The following is a 22,480-nucleotide window of genomic DNA, read 5'->3' on the forward strand; positions in this document are numbered from 1 at the left end:
GGATAATTTTGGTTTAAGGTTTGAAATGTATTTCAGGGCAATAGTCTTAGGGAATCCTGTAGTCTCAGCTGGTCCAGTAAGCCTGGACTTTTTAAGAATTTGAGTTCTGTTCCACATTTTTCTCCCATTCCATAAGGATCCATCTATTGTGGCCCTGATCAGAACGGTCAGTAGTGGTACCTGGGCACCATCTAGTTCTTCTGGCCTCAAGGTAGGTGAGGTCAATGTTTGTGTAGATTTTTTTTTTTTTTTTTTTTTTAGTAGTTTGAGTTTTGTTCTACATTTTTCTGCCGTTCTATCGAGACCATCTGTTGAATCCCTGATCAGAACGGTCAGTAGTGGTACCTGGGCACCATCAGGTTCTTCTGGCCTCAAGGTAGGTGAGGTCAATGTTTGTGTAGATTGTTAGTGCTGTAGACTAGTTTCTTCTGTGAGTCTTTGGTTTCCTTCTTACTCTTTTGTTCTGCATGAGTAGAGACCAATAGTTTTATCTTAGATGTCCGCTCGCAAGCTTTTAAGACCTCAGGTGCTACTCACCAAACTGGGATGTAGAACATTGTCTTTAGGACTATATTGTACCAATTGACCAAGTTGCCCCATAAGACTATGGTCCCTAACCCCTAAACCCAGTAAACCAGTCCTGTGAGGTGTTTGTTTATGTCTAGGAAGTATCCATAACTGTGCCGCCTGTGTGCTTTATTTTATATTTGAATATATAGAGGCATTTCTCTTAATTTTCCTTTCCCGCTTCTTCCTTCATCCTTCTGGGCATCTATTCTAATGCGTGGAGTCCCTGTGTGGTGCAAACAGTTCACATGCTCGGCTGCTAACAGAAAGGTTGGAGGTTGAAGTCCACCCAGAGGCACTTCGGAAGAAAGGCCTAGGGTTCTACTTCCAACAAATCAGCCACTGAAAGCCCTATGGAACGCAGTTCTACTGTGGCACACGTGGGGTCACCTCGAGTCAGAGTCACCTAAATGGCAGCTGGTGCTGGTGCTAGTACTCTGATGCATTCAAGGTGGATCCTTTTGTTTGTCTGTGTCATTGTAAAACAATGTTGCTCTTTTATGTGCATGAATATCACTGTGCACATCCAGAATTGCACTGAAAGAGCTCATTCTGTTTCTTACCTTTTCACTCTGTACTGTGTTATTAACACCCACCCATGTTGCGAGGTATGCACTTGGTCAGTTGCTTCTAATCATTGCCTTGTTCTCCATGGAGTACAGCCGCTCTTTTTTACCTGTCCACTCCCACAGCGATGGGCACGCAGGTGGCCTTCAGCTCCCTGTCAACACAACAGCGAGCATCTTCAGGTGGAAGATGTGGGAGAATTTCTTTGGGGTGTTTCTATCCAGGAGCTGAATGGCTGAGTTATAGGATCCGTGCATCCTCAGGTATTCTAGCTGGTCCCAGGCTGTTCTCTCTCAAGAGTGGTTGTATCAGTCCGTACTCCCACCAGCCTTGCATGAGGGTCCCTGAATCCCTATATCCCCATCCACACTTGACGTTTCCCAGCTTTCTAATTTTGCAAGTTGTAAAGTGATACCTTGCTGTTTTAAGTTGGGGGCATACATCTTAGTACGACTTCTTGGATGGGTAACTTTAGGCAAGTCTCAGCAGTCCAGTGAGGTAGGAAGTGCTACAACTCAGAGAGGTTGAGTAACTCACATGAAGTCAGATGTTTAGTATGGAGCTGGGATTTGAACCCAGAGCCCCCACTCTTAACCACTACATTATTATTATCATGCTTTGTCTGTCTCCTAAAACACCATCTGGGTCTAGATTGCAAGCTCCTTGGGCAGGGAGTGTGTTTTAAACCTCTCTGAGGCCCCTGGAGAGCTGAGCCCAGTGTCTTTCTTGTAGGAAGTGTTTGGTAAGTCATTGTTTTACAGATTTGGGAGAAAAAAGTGGAAGAGGTCTTTTAGAGTTTTCTGGGGGACTTTAGGGTGCAAGAGGGAAAGGGGAACTTGTTTGCTGTGTTGTCCCCAAAGGATGTGGTGGGGGCTGGTCATGGCAGATAAGTGCTCCTGGGCTCCCAGCTTCCCACCATCATCTGGCCACCAGAAGCAGCTTGTCATGAGGTTGGAGAGCAGGTTGGCATTCGGCGGGCCTTAGGGGAAAGGGGAGGGGAGAGGCTGACAGGCAATGAGGAATCCAGAATCCCAAAATGCCTCAGCTGAATGATCTCTCACGTCCAGTTGTTGTAACTGAGGCTCAGAAGGGTAAAGAGATTTACTCAAAGTCAAAGGCAGAGTTGGACCTCAAACCCGTGTCTCTACACACAGGGTTCAGAGATTTTCCAATATGTCCTCAGGAGGAGAAGTTCATAGTCAACTAGTAGGGGCATATTCCTTCTCATGCTCTTTTCCACAGTGCAGAACAGGACAGCCCCTTTCTCCCTCTCAGCACCTCCTCAGACCCTCAGGGATATCACTTCCCTTGTCTGGGAGAAAAGCACCAGAAAAACTGAGCCTAACCCCAGTGTCATCATCTGTAAAATGGGTATGATTGTACCAATCTCTGAGGGTTGCTGTAAAGATTGAAACAAGGTAATAAATACAGGGTATCCAGCACAGTCCCAGCCACAAAATAACCTCCCCAGCAGAGGTAGAAAGTTATGCTGGCTCACAGAAGAACTCTGAGCCGGAACAATCCAGCAGCATTTGATTTCTCTCAGGGGAGAGAGAAATGAATTTTTAGTTCAGAAACCAGCTTGGTACATATGTTGTTTTAAGGCTCACAGTGTAGTGTGAAGTGGGGATGGAAACAAACCCCAAAAGGGACTTTTGATGACCAAAAAAAAACTAGGAACTTTTTTCTCGAGTTGGATGTGGAAGGTGGTGGCCCAGAGGGGAAAGGCAGGTTCAAAGAGGACCTTCTAAAAATACTGCCCAAACGACACACGCCACTCTTCTGTGTTCCCCATCCAGCCGCTCAAAAGGAGAAATTGTCTTGCTGCCCACGCCTTCCCTTGCTGGGTGCAGGCACCTCTCCAGATGGACTGCTGGGTAACTGGCAGCCAAGAGCTTTGGAGCCAGGCGCTTGGGTCAAATCTCAGCTCACTCCTCACTTCTCTAAGCCTGTTTCTTCGTCTGAAAAATGGGAATATAAATAGCTAACAGCTATGTTAGGCTGACCTGTTGCTGTCAAGTTGATTCCGACTCATAGCAACCCTATAGGACAGAGTGGAACTGCCTCATACGGTTTCCAAGGAGTGGCTGGTGGATTCCAACTGCTGACCTTTTGATTAGCAGGTGAGCTCTGACAGAATGCTCCTTAGAAGCGAGGATGGCGAGACTTCATCTTCAGTACTTTGGACATGTGATTAGGAGGGACCAGTCCCCGGAGAAGGACATCATGCTTGGTAAAGTAGAGGGTCAGCAAAAAGGAGGAAGACCCTCAACGAGATGGATGGAGACAGTGGCTGCAACAATGGGCTCAAGTGTAGCAACAATTGTGAGGATTGCGCAGGATGAGGCAGTGTTTCGTTCTGTTGTACGTAGGGTCACTATGAGTCTAAGCCAACTCAGCAGCACCTAACAACACAACAACAACATTAGACTGAATGGGATGATGTCTGTAAATGATGTCACTGGGCTTCTGACATGAAGTGAGCACCTAGGAGTTCTGGTTATGTCTTCATTGATTTGAGGGAGACAGCTGCCATATGCAGGCCCATGCTACAGCCTAGGGACAGTGAGCTAGACGGACAGTCCCTGCCCTTATAGTGGAGTGGCTGGCCTGTTATGATCTGCTTTGCGATGGGGCAGCTGAAGGGGACTCTCTCCTTTGCAGCTGGGTGATCAGGGTCATCTCTGCTCCCAGGCCCCTCTGGAATTGGAGGTGAGGGAGGGAGTCCAATTAAAGGGCCTTTGAAGCATCTCCTAGAGGTCCCTGGGTGGCGCAAACAGTTGGCACTCGACTGCTGATTGAAAGGCTGGTGGTTTGAACCCACCCGGTGGTGCTGGGGAAGAAAGGCCTGGCAATCTGCTTCCATAAAGATTACAGCCAAGAAAACCCTATGCAGCAGTTCTACTCTGTAAACATGGAGTCTCCATGAGTCAGAATCAGCTCAGTGGTAACGGGTTTGGGCTCATCTCCTAAGCATCTATAGACACAGAAAATACGACCCTGGGAACACTGGGAGATCCCAGGCCAATATCCACGTAGATCCAGCATGAGTGGGGGCAGCTGCGGCATGGTGGGAAGAGCTAGACTGGGAGTGTCGTCCTGGGCCTGAGTAGCAGCTCTGATGACTAACAAGGGGCTGCCATTGACTGTGGGCCTCCCGTGCACCTGGTGCACCATACATACCCCCTTCTGGCCTTTTGATGTCCTACAAGGTAGGCTTCATTATTCCTATCTAACGATGGGAAAAGTGATTCTCAGAGAAGTTAAGGGATGTGCCTAAGACCTCACAGCCAGGATTCAAACTCAGGCTCCCAAACTAAGTGCCATTGGACAAGCCATTTCACGGAGGTACTACCAAATGGGCGTAATAATACTGTCCGATCCCACCTGTCTGAATCACCGAGAATCGGCAAATGCAGAGACGGAAAGTAGATTATGGTTACCAGAAGCCGGGGGAGGAGAGAAGGGGCAGTCCCTGCTTAATGGGTTCAGAGTTTCTGTTTGGGATGATGGGAAACTTGTGGAAATAGATAGTGGTGATGGTTGCACAACAGGGTGAAAGTGATTAATGCCATTGAATTGTACACTAAAAAACGATTAAAACGGCAAATTTATGTTAGATGTATCTTACCACAGTTAAAAAAAGCTTGTATGCAAATTTCATAGCAGCTTTATCCGTAAGGACCAGACATAAGAAACACCCCAAATGTAAATCAGCAGGTAAGGAAAATGGGCATAATACTCCATCCTGCCTTCTTCCTTGCGCTCACTGGGGGCTCAGGTGGGGGAATGGGAGTAGAAGCCCATTGTGAGCAGCAGATCCCTGTCTGCCTGAGAGTAAGTGCTTGTGGCACAGGAAAGGAGGTGCCGAGAGGTGATTTCTCCTTGTCTAGGTTGAGTCAATGACGTAGACCTCAGGCCCTTGGGTGACTGGTCCCCCAGGCAACTTCTCAGTGGTGGTAATGGGGGACCCAGACCATTCAAGTCACCTCACTGGCTGAGGGGGCTTTCTTGTTCTTACAGGGTCTGTGGGGCCACCTTATGCAAAAGAACAGAAATCTTGGCTTCACAATGTGGTGACTCAGGAGAGACTGGAAGAGAAAATGTCCATTTGTCAGCATCACAGAGGTAAGAGGCAAATTAATGATAATTAACATGGCTGCCACCCAGATTGTGTTCGCCATGTGTTGGGTGCTGTTCTAAGCTACCCTTTACCATTCATTAGGTACTTGCTAAGTACCATTCCGCTCTTCTAAGAGTTCTACATGAATTAGTTCACCTAATCCTTATAAGGAGCCCTGGTGGAGCAGTGGTTAAGCATACATCTATTAACAAAAGGTCGGCAGTTCAAATCCACCAGATGCTCCTTGGAAACCCTATGGGGCAGTTCTACTCTGTCCTATAGGTTCACTGTGAGTCAGAATCGACTCAACAGCAACAGGTTTTGGTTTGGTTTAAGGATTACCGAAAACAAACAAACAAAACCCCGTAGGGTTTCCAAGGAGCAGCTGGTAGATTCGAACTGCCAACCTTTTGGTTAGCAGCTGAGTTCTTAACCACTGCACTGCTAGGGTTCCTTGGTAATCCTTACAAGTTACCAATTATTGTTATTCCCATTTTACAGATGAGAAAACCTAGGCTCAAAGAGGTTAAAACAATAAAAAGAAAAGATTTTGCCCCAGATTGTGGTGAGTTGGTAGGTGGGGATGGTTTCAGAGTCAGGCAGTTTGACTCCAAAGGTAACAGGAGTTGCCTTCTTGCCCTTCCATCTGTATGTTTCCCTGACTGTGTTTAACTGCATTTGGTGATGTTGTCTGAAGTTCAAAGCTGAGCTGGCAATAAGTGAGGTTGTAGCTAAACTACCTTGGGCCTCTCCCCAGTGTACCTCCCATGATGCCTCATCTGTGATAGGACCGGGTCCCTGTTCCTGGGCAGGACAGTTGTTCGTTTGAATGGAAACATTTTGCTTGAAAGGAAAGAGCACTGGACTGGGAGTCTTGGGCTGAGGGATTTGGTGTAGGCTCAGCCACCAGTAGGCTATGGAGTTTTGTACAAGTCGCATCCCTGTTCAGAACCCCAGTCTTCTCATCTGTAAAGTGCAGGATGTTGGGTCTGATGAGCTTGAAGGTCCCTTACACGTCTGATGACCCATAAGAAAACCAAGAGTTTGGGTAACTTGCCCCAAGTCACAGAACTTATTCATGGGAGAGCTAGGGTCAGTCCCAAGCTGTTGCCACCGGATCTCACTGCCTGGGAAAAGAGGCAGACTAAGGTCATCATGAGTCAGAATCGTCATGAGTCGGAATCGACTTGACGGCAACTAACATCAGCAACAACAACAGCTACGATGTAGGCTCTCGATAAACACTATAGTTTGGATAAGAGGTGTTTTCTCCCCACCCTGAAGAGAGCAGTAGATTGCTTGCCTGCCTCCCAGGCCAAGGTGTTTGGAGAAGTGGAGCACCCCTTCCCTCCTCCAGCCTTGGCCCCGCTCCAGGGAAAGGGCGGTGGCCCCATCTTTTAGTTCTGCTTCTTCTAGTCATGGCTGGCTGGGCCCATGCTGCAAGCCTGTTATATTTGGGTGTCTGCAGCCCTCACTCCAACCCATCATGAAGAGGTGGCCCCAGCCAGAGCCCCACATAGCACTGGAAAGTTCTTTCTCGGTGATGTCTGGGTCTGTGCTGAGACCCTTTGTAGGTGGTGAAAGGTGTCAGTGACTGAAAGGAAAAGGAGCAGGTGGAAAGGGCCGGGGGAGCCGTGTGCTGGTCTCCCATGGCCATGCCCTCACTCTGCCCTTGCCTCCTTCAACTCCCTTCTCTTCTGGGCCCAGGTCAGGGCACTCAGAAGACTCCCTCAGATACTCTGTCCTTCAGGGCTAGCTCTCCTCTCACTTCCTCCAGAAATCTTTCTCTGATTTCTTCCAGCATTTATCTGTGGTGGGTTAAATGGTGGCCCCAAAAACATACACATAAATCCCGGAACCTGTGAGTGTGACCTTATTTGGAAAAAGAGTCTTTGCAGATGTAATTAAATTAAGGACTTGAGATGCGATCATCCTGGACTATATGGGTGGACCCTAAGTCTAATGACAAGTGTTTTTATAAGAGAAAGACAGCGATATTTGAGACCCAGAGGAGAGAAGATGATGTGACCATGGAGGCAAAGACTGGAGTGACGTGGCCACAAACCACGGAAGACCAAGGAGCCATCATAAGCTGGAGCAGGCAGGCAAGATTCTCCGCTAGAGCCTCCAGAGGGAGTGCAGCCCCGCCCACACCTTGATTTCAGACTTCTGGCCCCCAGAACTGTGAGAGAATAGATTTATGTTGTCTGAAGCCACCCAGTTTGTAGTACTTTGTACCAGCAGCCCCAGAACACACCGTGGATTCAGACTCCCTGACCCAGCTTGTAGGAAAGGGCATGGGAGCCACACAGATGAGGCATCACCTCTACCCGGCACCAGCTGCATGGTATCTGGGGAGGCTGCTTAGCCTCTCCAAGTCTCAGCTTCCTTATCTGCAAAATGGACACAAGTATGCCTACCTTTTGGGGTCAGATTTTTGTTTGTTTTATAACAGCTTCATTGAGCTATAACTCACATACCATACAATTCACCCACTTAAATTGCACAGTTCTGTGGTGTTCAGTGTGTTCAGAGAGTTGTGCAACTTTTGCCACAATCAGTTTTGCAACATTTGCATCACCTTCTCCAAAAAATCCCTTTACCCATTAGCAGTCACTCCCCATTCTCTCTCACAACTCCCTACCGCAGCCCTAGGCAAACACTCATCTACTTTCTGTCTTTATGGATGTGACTATTATGAACATTTGATATAAATGGAGTCATACAATATGTGGTCCTTTGTGACTTGCTTCTTTCACTAGGTATAATGTTTTCAAAGTAGCATGTATTAGTACTTTACTCCTTTTATGGCTGAATAGTATTCCATTGCATGGATAGACCACATTTTATTTATCTGTTCATCCATTGATGGACATTTGGGTTGTTTCTACCTTTTAACTATTATGAATAATGCTTCTATGAACATTTGTGTACAAGTTTTTGTGTGAACATATCCAGGGTTATTTTGAACATTAAATGGAAGTAGCATCTAAAGTATTTGATATACCATTCAACAATGGTAATGAGGATTATCAGATGGCTGGGGAGATCATAGAGAGAATTTCACTAACCCCTTCAATTTACAGATTAGGAAACTGAGGCACAGAGAGATAGGGGCACAGACTTGCTCAAGGTTGCGAAGGCAGTAGAACATTACAGTTAAATGCAGGTCTTTCAGACAGACTGCCCAGATTCAAAACCTATTTCCACTTGGACCCGGGTTACCTTCTGTAAGTCACCTCACCTCTCTGAATCTCAGTCTTCTTTTCTGTAAAGTGAGAATAGTAATAATACCCGCCTTTCATCTTGTTAATGTGAGGATTAGAGGTGCCAGCCCATGTGCTTGGCACACGTTAGGTGCTGTATAAACCTTAGCTGTTTATATGGCAGAGCCAGAGGTGGGACCCAGTTCTCCTGACTCCAGGGTGTGAGATCTCTGGAATCTATACTAGCTGACTTCCTTCTCTGTATCATGGGTATCTTCTCAATGTGATCGTAAGTTCTTTGGAGGAGAGAAATGGGCTTCCTGTCCCCACTTACCTGAGCGTATAGGAGCTGAATGAACATCTTTGTTCCCCTTCTTTGCTCTCACCCAGCCTGGCTGGGAACCCTTGTAGGTGTTATTTCTCTGCATCCTTCTAACCCCATAAGATGGCTGAGCATGTATTCCCTTCCAGGCAGTGGGCAGTGTGCCGCCATGGAGTTGGGAACTCTCCAAGGTGGGTACCTGGAGCTTCTCAACAGCAACGCTGACCCCTTGCAGCTCTACCACTTCTACGACCAGAAGGATCTGGCTGGAGAAGAAGAGATCGAGCTCTGCTTAGGTGGGCCCCCCTCCCTTTGGCCCCTCCCGGCTTCCTCCCCACCCCTCAGGGCCTTGGAGACAGCCGGCTCCCGGGGACGGATGGAGCTCTTTCAGCACCACAGACAGCTCCCAACTGCCCACCACTCCTTCCCAATAGGGACACCTTCCAGCCCCCACCCTGCCTCCCCCTCCCTCCCCACCAGCCTTCTTTCTAGATCCTTCCTGCTTCATCCCAGGACCTTTTCCTCCCAGAGCCTGACACGGACACCATCAACTGCGACCAGTTCAGCAGGCTGTTGCGGGAGATGGAAGGTGATGAAGAGACCAGGGAGGCTTATGCCAATATCGGTAAGGAAGCATCTGCCCAGGGCAGTTGAGGGAGGGGGGTTATTTTCTATTTTGTTAATCTCCATTCACCAGGAGCCAAAGCAGACCCCTCCCTCAGAAATCAGGGCAAGCTGAGCAAGAGATAGAAGAACGGAGTCTCCAGGGAAGAAGGGAGCTTGAGCATAAACCAAAACCAAACCCATTGCCATCAAGTCAATTCCAACTCGTAGTGACCCTATAGGACAGAGTAGAACTGCCGCATAGGGTTTCTAAGGCTGTAATCTTTGTAGAAGCAGACTGCCACGTCTCTCTCCTGCGGAGCAGCTGGTGGGTTCGAACCACAGACCTTTTGGTTAGCAGGCGAGCACTTAACCACTGTGCCTCCAGGGCTCCTTAGATTGAGCACAGTGAGAGAAATAGGCCCCTTCACTCATGACCACAGCCAAACAACGTCTCACTTTAATATCCTCTGCCTATTTCTATACCCTTTTCTGTTTCTTGCCCTCCTTTCCTTCCTTCCCACAAAGCCCAAACCATGCACGCCTGTCTTTCTCCCCAGCTCCTAAGCCAAACTACTGTAGTATTTATTGGGCATTTAAAAAACTCAGTTGCTATCAAGTCCGTTCCAAATCATGGTTACCCTATGGTTACAGTGTGCTAATCGCTATACAGGCATTGTCTCATTGACTCCTGACAGCCACAAAGGAAGTAGATGCTATCGGTATCCTTATTTTACAGATGAGGAAGTTAAGGTTTGGCAAAGTAAAGCCACCTACCCAGGTCTGCATTAGACATAGTAAGTGGCAGGTCTGAAATTCTAGCCTGAGTATTTCTCACCTCAAAGCTCCTGTTTACAACCACAAAAAGGGAAGTATCTGGGAGTGGAGAGGTTTGCTAAAGCTTAAGCTGACCAGCTGGTTTTTAGTTCTAAAAGAAAGCTATAGCTTTTAGACAAGGACAGAGACCCTTGGGGAGAGGTGATATTTTTTTTGGCGGGGGGAGGTGCAGAGGGGTTACCACTACCTTATATGGAGCTGTTGTTGAATTAGAAAAGATGCCCCTTCCTATGGGGGATACAGCCCCCAGCAGGATGTACAGCTTAGCTAGTAAAGTTCAGGCTGGATTTCTGCCCTTACTTGCCCTCTTGGTTGGGCATCCTTGTGCAGTGAACAATCTGCACAGCTGTTCTTAGTGGCCCTTTAACTGACAACCTAGGAACCATATCACTCAGGAGGCCTGTACTCTGTGAGAATATGGCCAGTCTTTCCCCAGCCCACATCTATTCCAGTATCACCCGAGGGCAGAGAAGGGAGAACAGCAGCTACTGTGTGTATCTCAGAAATTGTGGAACTGAGAGCCTGCCTGCTTCCTTCCCTTATGGGAATTTACTTGGGGGAAGCAGAAGTGTTTGGGACCTAAGACGTTCACATTTCCTTGCACCTGGGGGCAGTAATTAAGGATTTGGGTAACGCTTAGGATTTGGAGGCTTTTTTTTTTTCCTGAAGGTCATCTCCACAGGAAGTGGGAGCTGCCTAAACAAGTGGAGGGAGGCCCTTCACCGAAGTCTGTGGGTTTTTTCTGTGCTCCTAGAAGGCCACCCGCTGGCCTGGGCATGCAGTCATTTGGGGTACCCTGAACTGTTTGTTACTGTGCCCCCGGGATGGTTATGAGGACTGAGTAAGTTACTGTGACCCCGGGATGGTTGTGAGGACTGAGTAAGTTACTGTATGAAGCATTTAAAACAGGAATTTGGGCAGAGTAAGCATTCAATAAGTGTTAGGTACAATCGTCACCATCATTACCATCACCAACATCGCTGTCATCACTCCATTCCACAGCTCAGAAGCTGCCCGTGGCTCCCCATTGCCTATAAGATCAAGTGCTAACCTTCCCCAACATGAAACTTCTGCTGCAGCCTCCTGACCCTCAGGGTTTCCCAGACACACCCTGAATACCTTTCCTCTTTCTGTCCCCACTACCCGGGAAGCCCTCTGCTCTTCACCTCTCACACTCTGCCGCATCTTTCAAGGCCTGGCTCCAGGGCCCTTTCCCCTGGGAAGCCCTGCCTGATTGCCCGTTCCACTGTAACTCTTTCCTCTGACCTCTTGCCATTATAATTGTCTTCCCATTGGCTCCTAGCCATGTACTGCTTTATATAATTAACCACTATGTACTGAATAAGGAGCCCTGGTAGTGCGATTGTTAAGTGCTCGGCTGCTAACCAAAAGGTCAGTTATTTGAACCCACCCAGCGGCTCTGCAGGAGAGAAGACCTGGCTATCTGCTCCTGTAAAGATTACAGCCTTAGGAAACCCTATGGAGCAGTTCTACTCTGTCGTATAGGATTGCTATGGTCAGAATTCACTCGATCACACAATGACAACGTATTGAGTACCTACTGTGTTGCATGCTTTATATGCAGGGCCTCTAATCATCATCCATCTTTGGGCAGAAGCTATTATTTATCTTCAGTTCACAGATGAGGAAATGGGGGCCCAGAAAGGTTAAGTAACTAACCCAAGGTTGCACAGCTAGTAGGGCTAGTGAGGGGTTAGAGCTGGAATTTGAACTCAAACCCCATGCCAACTCTACCACTCTGCATCTTGTTACTTTATAGTAATAGATAAGTTCTCATGGGTACATACCCCATCCCTTCAGTTAGATTAAGAATCCATGAAAACCATCCACCTATGGACAGCTAATCTTTGACGAAGGGCCAAAATCCATTAAATGGGGAAGAGATAGTGTCTTTAACAAATGATGCTGGCAAAACTGGATATTCATTTGCAGAAAAATGAACAGGATACATACCTACACCATACTCGATATATCAAAGACTCGATATATCAAAGAGCTAAATGTAAAACCTATAACTATAAAGATCATGGAAAAAAAAAGAGGGGCAAACCTCGGGGCCCTAATTTATGGCATAAATAGACTATCAAACACAACTAAAAATGCACAAACAGAAGATAAACTAGACGACTGGGACCTCCTAAAAAACATTAAACACTTACGCGCATCAAAAGACTTCTCCCAAAGAGTAAAAAGAGAACCTACAGACTGGGAAAAAATGTTTGGCAAGGACGTATCTGAAAAAGGACTAATGTCTAAAATTTATAGGAAACTTCAACACCTCAACAGCAAAAAGACAAACAATCCAATTAAATGAGCAGGACAGACACTTCACCAAAGAAGACATTCCGGCGGCCAACAAATACATGAAGAGATGCTCGTGATCATTAGCCATTCGAGAGATGCAAATCAAAACTACAATGAGATACCATCTCACTCCAGCAATGTTGGCAATGATTAAAAAAATAGAAAACAACAAATGCTGGCGAGGATATAGGGAAATTGGAATGCTCATACACTGCTGGTGGCATTGTAAAATGATACAACCATTGTGGAAAAGGGTATGGTGCTTCCTCAAAAAGTTGGAAATAGAAATACCATATGATCCAGCCATCCCACTCCTAGGTGTCTATCCTAGAGAAATCAGAGCTGTGACATGAATAGATACATGTGCACCCACGTTCATTGCAGCATTATTCACAACAGCGAAAAGATGGAAATAACCTAAGTGCCCATCAATAGACGAATGAATAAACAAGCTGTGGTGCATACGTACAATGGAATACTATGCAACGTTAAAGAATAACGATGAATCCATGAAACATCTCACAACACGGATGAACCTGGAGGACATTATGCTGGGCAAAATAAGTCAGTCACAAAAGGACAAATACTGTATGAGACCACTATTATAATAAGTCAAGAAAAGGTTTACACACAGAAAGAAACATTCTTTGATACTTCTCAGGGAAGGGAGGGAAAATCACTAACTAGATATTAGACACGTGTTAACTTGGGTGAAGAGAAAGACAACACACAATATGGGGGAAGTCAGCACAACATGACTGAGACAAAGGAAGACACTGAGAGGCACACAAGAGTAAAAGGCAACAATGGTAAATACTATTACATATGCAATCCTGCAACAGCAGTAATAACAAACAATAGTTTACAAGTGGATACATAGGTAGATATGTAAGCTGAACAGATGTGGGATGGTGTATGGGTATACACCCACAAACAGGTATAGGTCTGGCAGAGGATATTTCTACATAATCATTTGTATATGCACTGCAAAGATATCCGTGTATACAGTAGAGCACACGGGTCACAGTTAGAAAATATCTTAGTTATAACAAAACACCCCAAGGGACTGAGTCACTGGGCTTGAGGGCTTAGGACCATAGTCTCAGGGGACATCTAGGTCAATTGGCATAACATAGTCCATAAAGACAATGTTCTATATCCTACTCTGGTGAGTAGCAACTGCGGTCTTAAAAGTTTGCGAGTGGTGGTCTAAGATACAACTATTGGTCTCTTCCCATCCGGAGCCAAGAAGAGTGAAAATCAGAGTCTCAAAGAAACAGTGCAGAGGACTAATGCACCACACGAACCAGCCTCCACTAGCCTGAGACCAGAAGAACTAGATGATGCCTGGCTACCACTACTGACTATTCTGATCAGGATCACAGTAGAAGGTCCTGAACAGGGTGGGAGAAAAATGTAGAACAAATTCATAAAAAAAGACCGGACTTACTGGTCTGATAGAAACTGGTAAAACCCCTGAAATTATGGCCCTTAGACACTCTTCAGACCTGAAACTGAACCCATTCCTGGAGATCACCTTTCAGCCAAGCAATAGACAGGCCTATAAAGTGGACAGTAACACCTGTGAGAAATGTGTACCTCAGAACAATCAACCATATGATACCCAAAGGGCAGCATTTGCGTAAAAAACAAAGCTCAGAAGGCAGGAAGGGGCAGGAAAGATGGGTGAATGGCAACTGGGAACCCAGGGAGGAAGGGGGTAGAGTGCTGTCACATTGAAGGAATTGCTTATTAATGTCGCGAAACAAAATGTGTATACATTGTTGAGTGGGAAACTAATTTACTCTGTAACCATTCACCCTAACCACAATAAAATGTTCAAAAAAATAAAAAAAGAGTCAACGTTCATTCCGTCCACACTTAATGAGTCCCCACCGTGTGCCAGGCCTGGACAGCCACAGCTCCCTGGTGCCTAGTCCAAGCCCGGCACACAACAGGACTTCAGTACGACCTCGTTGATTGACTGTGCTTTGCCTTGTCTGGGCAGCGGAACTGGACCAGTATGTGTTCCAGGACTCCCAGCTGGAGGGCCCAAGCAGAGACATTTTCAGTAAGTTGGGGTTCTCTTGGCTCAGCCCGCATTTCCTTCTTTCTTCCTTGGGTAACTCCATAATACCAGTGGCTACCCCACCATGGGTGAGCAGACCCCTTCTCCCCCGCCTTGGACCTCCATTGATGGTGGGTGTTGGTCTTTCTGGCTTTTCTCTAAAGTAGAGCACATGGGATCAGAAGAAGTGATCGGTGACAGTCTGGAGGCATCGACGGAAGCAGGGCAGAAAAGTCAGAAAAGACGTGAGTGAGCAGCCACCAAGGGCGGGGACAGCCTGCTGCCCCCTCTCCACAGTCCGCCTCTGCCCAGCTTGGGACCTGGCCCTTCCTTGGCTCCAGAGTCTGCTGTGTCTCCCAGTTGCTTCCCTCCTTAAGTCTGGTCAGCTTTGCCTGGGCTTGGGTGCTCCCACGGCCCCTCCTCTTACCGCTGCCCCTGTGTGTAGTGAAAGTTTCCAGAAAAGAAACAGACGGCCCAGGTGCAAATGGCCACTTTCCGGTGGGTTTCTGTTCCTGGCTGTTTAGATTGCCATTTCCACAAGGACCTTTGGGTTCTGGCTTCTCTTTCATACTTAGTCATCATCCCTGTATTTGGGGGTGTTCTTTTCAGGCACTGGTTCTGGAGTCAGCAAGAATCCTGGGTCTGTTGTGTATGGCCTTTGTGGCCTGGGGCAAGTTCCCGCACCCCTCGGAGCCTCTTATGCAGTCTCCCTTGCCTCCTTAGTCTATTCTTACCTAGCAGCCAACATGAGCTTTCAAAATGCAAATCAGGTCATTTCACTGCCCTGCAAACCATATCCCACGAGGCCCTGCAGGACCTGGCCCTGCCCACCTCTCCAAACTCACCATGTGTTACACCCCTGCCTGCTTCTCACACTCCAGCCACACTGGCTTCTTTCCATTCCTGCAGCCTGCTTCCCTTTTCTAACCCCAGGGCCTTTGCACCTGCTGTTTGCTCTGCCTGGAATGTCCTTCCTCCAGATCTTCCCATGGATGGCTCTTTCTCATCTTTTAGGTCTTAGCTAAAATGTCACCCCCACCCCCCCAGAGGCCTTCCCTACCCACACTTTCCACATACATTACCTCACTCATTCTCACCTTGTTTGTGCCTTTCCTAGACCTCAACACTTGTCACGATCTGGACTTATTTTGTTTCTTGCCTTTTACCTAGTTCCCCTGCTGTGAGGACAGAGATCTTGTCTTTTTTCTCATCACTGTAGTCCTAGCTCCTAGTACAGTGCCTGGCAAGTAGTAGCACCTCAAACAATATTTGTTGAATGAAAGCATCTGTAAAATGGGGATAGCGGTCAGTTGAATGCTTACCGTGTGCTGGGCCATCTGTAAGCCCTGTACTTATTTATTGACTTATTTCTGAACAGGTAATACAGGTGCATGGTATAAACAAATCAAAAGGTGCAAACAATATTCAGTGAAAAAAAAAAATCTCTCCCACTTCTGTCCCCCAGTCCCTCATCTTCCCTCCCTGGAGACAAACATTGTTACTGGTTTCCTCTGTGCCTTGTCAGAAATAGCCTATTCATCTACAAGCCACCTCTTTTTTGCCCCCTCACCAATGGCTACATTTTACCTATGCTCTTCTGTGCCTTGCTTTCTTTGTGTAACATGCCTGGGAAGCCATTCCCATAACACTGGTGGGGAATAGAGGGTCCAGAGACTTCTTCCTCTTTCTCTTGCTTCTTTTTTTTTTAATTTGCTAAATATTTTCCCCAACAATTTCATTATGAAGATTTTCCAACATACAGAAAAGGTGGAAGAATTGTGCTATGAACACCTGTACACCCACCACTTAGATTCTACAACTAATGTTTGGCTCCACTTGCTTTATCACGTATCTATCCATCTGCCCATTCCTCTGTCCATCTGCCCATCCTTCTGTCCATCTGTCTATCCATCCTGCCACCCACCCACCCAGCCACCCAGCCACCCATCCATCCATCCATCCATCCCTCCCTCCCCCCTCCACCCATCCATCCATCCATCCATCCATCCACCCATCCACCCATCCATCCATCCACCCATCCACCCATCCACCCACCCATCCACCTATCCACCCATCCACCCGCCCACTCATCCGCCCCCCGCACTTCATTTTTGGTACATTTCAAAGTAAACTGCAGACACCATACACTTCCCCATAGGTACTCAGCATCTTTGCTCTTTTTTAGGCCTGTGCAGTATTTGGTATTTCATTGAGTGAATGAACCATCATTTATGTAACCAGCCCCTTGCTGAGGGACACGTAGATTGTTTCCTGTTGATGTACTAAGTGCTCGATACTCACTTGCTGATTCCCAATGTATTCCTGCGAAGTAGGAATCACCACGCCCATTTCACAGCTGAGGGAACATCACAGATGATGCTCAGAGATGCTAGGTTGCAAAAGCACACAGCTAGGAAGGGATTCAAAAGCAGATTATTTCTTTAAAACTCTAACTGTGTTGTGTCTCCTTCGTGGCTCTGCCACCTTTGCATCCTTGCTGTGCTGGGCACCTCGAATCGGGTTTGGGCTCAAGCAGACGAGCAGGGGTTAGAGATGGTCAGAGGAAGGTGAGGGAATGAGACCCCCAAGGCTATGTCCCTGCCCTTTTAGTCAAGGCCTTGCAGCCTGCTGCAGAGCATAGGCCCCTGGATCCTCGGACCACCCCTCCCTGGGGCAATGACCACCGCATTTTCTCTGCAGCTTTCCCAGAGGAGCTGCCCGTGGACCTGAAGCACAGGAAGATAGGTGAGCAGGGAGGGGTGGCCCAGGGAGATTCCGAGCCTGGAAGCCTGGGGTTTCCTCAGACACGTACAAACTAGCATTTGAAAGCCAAGGATCAGAGAGATGAAGTCATTTACCCAAAGTCACATAACAAGTGAGAAGTGGAACTGGGATTTGAACCCAGATCTTTGGGATTCCATAGCCAGTGCTCTGCAGCTCGAGGGCTGCTGGGAGGTCCAGCCTCTCCCCTAAAATCCCTCTTCTTAATCTGGAGTCAGATGAGACACTGCCCTGCCACGGCCACACTTCTCCTTTCAGGGCCCACACTCACCTGGGGTTAGTGGGTCACCAGACCCTCCCGCCCTCCTCAGAGCCTCACGCCTGAGCGAGCCTCTTCCCCTAAGCTGAGCCTCTTCCCCTAAGCTGACCATCTCCTCCCACCAGATGCTTCCTCCCCTCCCTCCCCTTCTCCTCCCACCCAGTTGTTATTGCAAAGGTGGAGAGACTAGCCCCTGTGGGGGCAGACTGAGGAGAGGCTCAGAGTCTGATGGAGGAGGCCTAGTCCTTGCCTTCTGGAGTCCTCATCTGATAGAGGAGGCAGGGTCCTTGCCCATGAAGACCCCAGGATGATGGAGAAGTGGTCCTTGTGCTCAGGAAGCTCCCAGTCTGATGGGGGAGGCAAGAGCCCTACTCTCAAGATCCCCAATCTGATGGTGGAGACGGGCCCTACTCTCCAAGGTCCCCAATCTGATGGGGGAGACAGGAGCTCTGCTCTCCAAGGTCCCCAGTCTGATGGGGAAGATGGGTGCCATGACCTCCAGTTGCCCTCTTAGATGGAGCGTGCCCTACCTTCTTAGATCTCCCCATCAGGCAGAGGAGATAAGTTGCTTCCCAAGTCTGATGAGGATGCAATGTGTCCCTAGCCCTTCTTTAGGCAGAGCCTGGCTGCCTGGAGGGGTCAGTGACTGGCTGGGGAGGGTGGTAGGGCCTGGAGCCCACAGCCCACTCTCAGGCTCTGGCCCAGCCCCAGCTCTCCATCTGAGGCCTCCAGGACCCACGCGCCCTGCTTATCTGATGAGGGAGACAGGAGCCCTACTCTCCAAGATCCCCAATCTGATGGAGGAAACAGGAGCCCTACTCTCCAAGGTCCCTAATCTGATGGGGGGAAACAGGAGCCCTGCTATCCAAGGTCCCCAGTCTGATGAGGGAGACGGGTGCCATGAAAACCCCAGAGGAGCTCTCAGGCCCCATTGCAGATAAGGCTGCTGGCAGCCTGGCACAGAGCAGCTGCTGATCAAACCAGCTTCAGCAAAGGAGACAGGAGTTTCCTTCCACGGCCAGGGGAGAGCTACACAGCTCCCAGGTCCTCCTCCCCACCCAGGATCTCACCCAGCCTTCAACGTGGCCCCTTTCTCTGCAGCTGAGCCCTCCACTGGGCTCACAGTGACTGGCAGCTTCCTGGTGGGGCTGGAGAGCGCCTCCTCAGCCTTGTCCTGCCTGCAGTTGCCTCTTCTGCTCAACCAGGAGCCAGCACCTGACCCGACCCAGCTGGAGGAGACTGTCCACATGCCTGGTACGTTAGGGGGCTTGGAGAGGTGGGCTTCCTGCTGGAGGTGGCTGAGGAGTTGGAGCTGAGACAGGGACCATCCTGCCCCTCCATCAGCACACCCACCTCCCTCCCAGCAGGTCTCATCTTCAGGCCCCCCATCAGCTCAGCCCCTGCTGGAGACAGAGCTGGGAACCCCACCAATTAGGGCTTCACCCACCAGCCCTGTTCATCAGTCAGCTATTAATTGAGTACGTGCTCTGTGTCGGGCACTCTGCTAGGTGTTAGGAACCTCACCATGGACAAGACAGACACAGCAGCTGCTATGGGGGAAGTTAGAGTCCCACGGGGGAGCCAGACATGAATGGATCATCACAAAACAGTTCCACAGGTGCTATGGAAGCCCCCTGCTCATGGCCTTTGTCTCTTGCAGTGCCGCCCTCCAGGCCCTTGTTCAGCTGCCTGAATCTCCCTGCTGGATCCATCCAGATCATCCCCACCCTCACTCTGCCCCAGGGGCTCTGTCAGATCTCAGGGGCTGGGGCAGGGGTCTCCGGCATACTCATCTACCACGGTGAGTGTGAGGCCTGTCTCCCTGCCACCACCCCTCCCTCTGTCCTCCTGCCACTCCGGGCATTTGGCAGTCATAGCCTAGGGGTTTCTCATACCCCTCCCTCCCCAGCACACCAGACAGAGGAGGAGCGCTCCTGGCTGTGGTCTGGGTGAGTGGCCTACCGAGCAGTCCTGTGGCCTTCGATGAGTCACTTTCCCCTGTGACCCTTGGTTCTTCCTTATCTTTCTCTCTCTTTTAAATCTTACTGTATTTTTAAGTTAAAAAATTAACAATGCTCATTAACAAGCAAGCAATAAGAGATGCGTAAGAGTTAACCGAGTCTTCACTTCACCCCTTCAGTAACTGATGTGAACAGTCTGTTGTGCGTCTTTGCACAGCTTTCTTGGAATTGCCTTGTTCCCTGATCTGTAAAATAAGATTAAGTGGTCCCTGCCAATCTGCCACACCGAGGGGTTGTGAATTATATGGGGAAAGGCTGGTTTGGGCTCTCAGGGATGGGAGAGGATGAGGCCAGGGGGTGCATCCACTTAACTCCAGGAGCAAGTTTTAAAGGTCGCATGCCAGTTTCTGTATCATGCACAGGGGTCCCAGAGGCAAGAGAGCAGCTCGTGACTTCGGGGGAAATGAGCGCTGAGCACCCAGTGGGAAGAATGCTGTAGTAGCAGCTGCCTAAGCTCCCCTATGAGCTAGGCACTGCTATTGTGGTCATTTCACAGATGGGGAAACAGAGGCTCCAGGAGCTAGGTGGAACTCTAGAGTTGTTTCCTTGGCTCCATGCTGAAATGTCTTCCTTTGGAATCTCTCCTCACCTTTATCCAGACTTTCCAAACTCCACAGCCTGATTTGGGGCGGGCGTGACCCAGGTGGGTTCCTGGATGGATACCGGGTTGTTCTTATACTCTTCTGTCTCCCAACATAGGTGAGATGCCCCAGGCCAGCCAAGTGCCCCCTTCCGGCAGCCCAGCTGTCCACAGCCTCCCAAAGTCCCCAGATCGGCCTGGCTCCACCAGCCCCTTCGCCCCGTCGGCTGCTGACCTGCCTGGCATGCCCGAACCAGCCCTGACCTCCCGCACAAACAGAACAGGTGGGAACTGTGGGGCTGTGAGAATTACTGAAGCGGGACTGAAGCCCCGAGGCTCACAAACAGACAAGGCTCACAAACAGAGCTGCCTGCAGGGATGGGCAGGCTGTGTTCCTGGTATATATTGCAATTTTTTAAACATTAGTGGAATCTTTGAAAAAGTATAGCTGGCCAAAACGGCGGAAACAACCCAAGTGCCAATCAGCAGATGATGGGAAAAACAAAATGGTCTATATGTATAATGGAATATTATTCAGCCACAAAGAGAATAAAGTTCTGATACATGCTAGGACATGGATGGACCTTGAAAACATCATGCTGAGTGAAATAAGTCAGTCACAGAAGGACAAATACTGTATGATCCCACTTACGTGAAATATCTAGAGGAGGGTAATGCATAGAGACCAAAGTTTGCTAGTGGTTATCAGGGACTGGGGGAGGGGAGAGAGGGAGTTACTGCTGAGGGGGTACAGAGTTTCTGTTTGGGGAGATGAAAAATATTTGGAAATGGAGAGTGGTGATGGCTGCACAGCATGGTGAATGTAATTAAGGCCACTGAATTGTACACTGAATGGTTAAAATGGAAAATTGTATTTTATATATATTATATACACACATACATATACATATATGTATATATGTGTGTCTATATATATATATAAACCCATAACTTTAAAAAAAAAGTACAGCTTGCCAAAGAAAGACACTTCAAGCCAGATCCTGCCTCTGGCCACCATCTTGTAACCTTTGTCTTGGGGAGGCTTAGCTCAGGTGGGGTTCTGCCCTGGGCTGGCTGGTTTCATGAAGCTCAGAGGTGTGAATGCTCCAGAGGGAGGGGGTCCCTGGGTGTGCCGCAGAGAGAGGGAGTCCCTGAGGGCACTCTCACTCTAACTCTGACACCAGCTTCTTTATATCCAGAGGACGAGTTGTCTCCGAACCAATGCCCAGCAGATCTCGAGGTCTCCAGCAAGATTCCAAAACGGTCTGGTGAGTGGTGACGTTATCCCCCTGCTCCGATCGGTGGGAGCCTGGAGGCAGAAGCCCACCTCTGGCTGTGCTTCACCCCTTCATTCACTCAACATTTACTCAATCCCTTATTTGTTGGCTCACACATCCACTCATTCACTAACTCATTTGTTTACACCACCACTTGAACATTTATTCCATCACTCATTTTTTTTATTGTTCTTATTTCCATTTATTTTTCAAAAATTTTTATATAATTTTATTTATTTTGTTGTTAGTGGTGAGAATACACACAACAAAACATACACCAATTCAACAGTTTGTACGTGTACCATTTAGTGACATGAATCGCACTCTTCGAGTTGTATAACTATTCTTGTCCTCTTTTTCTGAGTTGTTCTTCCCCATTAACATAAACTCACTGCCCCCTAAGGTTCCTAGCTAATCTTCCCAGTTGCTGTTGTCAATTTGATCCCATATAGATAGTTCTTAAAAGAGCATAATTCTCAAGACAGACATTTTTTACTAGTTAAACTAAACTGTTATTTGATTTTAAGAAGACTTCAGGGATATTTTTGGTTTAAGGTTTAAAGTTGATCTCAGGGCAATAGTTTCAGTTCATCCAACCTTCATGGCTCCAGGAAGCCTGGAGTCCATGAGAATTTGAAATTCTGTTACACGTTTTCCCCCTTTTGATCAAGATTCTTCTATAGAATCTTTGATCAAAATGTTCAGTGATGGTAGCCAGGGACCATCCAGGTCTTCTGGTCTCATGGCAAAGGAGGCAGTTGTTCATGGAGGCAATTAGCCACACATTCCATATCTTCTTCCTATTCCTGATTCTCCTTCTATCTCTGTTTTTCCAGACAAATAGAGACCAATTTTTGTGCCTTGGAGGCCGCTTGCAAGCTTTTAAGACTCCCGGCACTACACATTGAACTAGGAGGTAGAACAGAGGCACTAAACATTTTGTT

General features: G+C 48.1%; 1 protein-coding gene across 1 annotated transcript in view; it reads left to right on the plus strand.

Moving 5' to 3' along the window:
* Positions 1–22,480, plus strand: part of CIITA (class II major histocompatibility complex transactivator) — a 60,700-nt gene that overhangs the window by 19,690 nt on the left and 18,530 nt on the right. The window contains exons 2-10 of the mRNA XM_004373251.2: positions 8,935–9,081; positions 9,315–9,410; positions 14,559–14,621; positions 14,783–14,863; positions 17,319–17,363; positions 18,760–18,912; positions 19,319–19,459; positions 20,379–20,543; positions 21,459–21,527. Coding sequence (XP_004373308.2) covers positions 8,935–9,081; positions 9,315–9,410; positions 14,559–14,621; positions 14,783–14,863; positions 17,319–17,363; positions 18,760–18,912; positions 19,319–19,459; positions 20,379–20,543; positions 21,459–21,527 — 960 coding nt within the window. The remainder of the gene's footprint in view (positions 1–8,934; positions 9,082–9,314; positions 9,411–14,558; positions 14,622–14,782; positions 14,864–17,318; positions 17,364–18,759; positions 18,913–19,318; positions 19,460–20,378; positions 20,544–21,458; positions 21,528–22,480) is intronic.

Source organism: Trichechus manatus, unplaced genomic scaffold (assembly GCF_000243295.1).
Source record: "Trichechus manatus latirostris isolate Lorelei unplaced genomic scaffold, TriManLat1.0 scaffold00024, whole genome shotgun sequence".
NCBI lineage: Eukaryota > Metazoa > Chordata > Mammalia > Sirenia > Trichechidae > Trichechus > Trichechus manatus.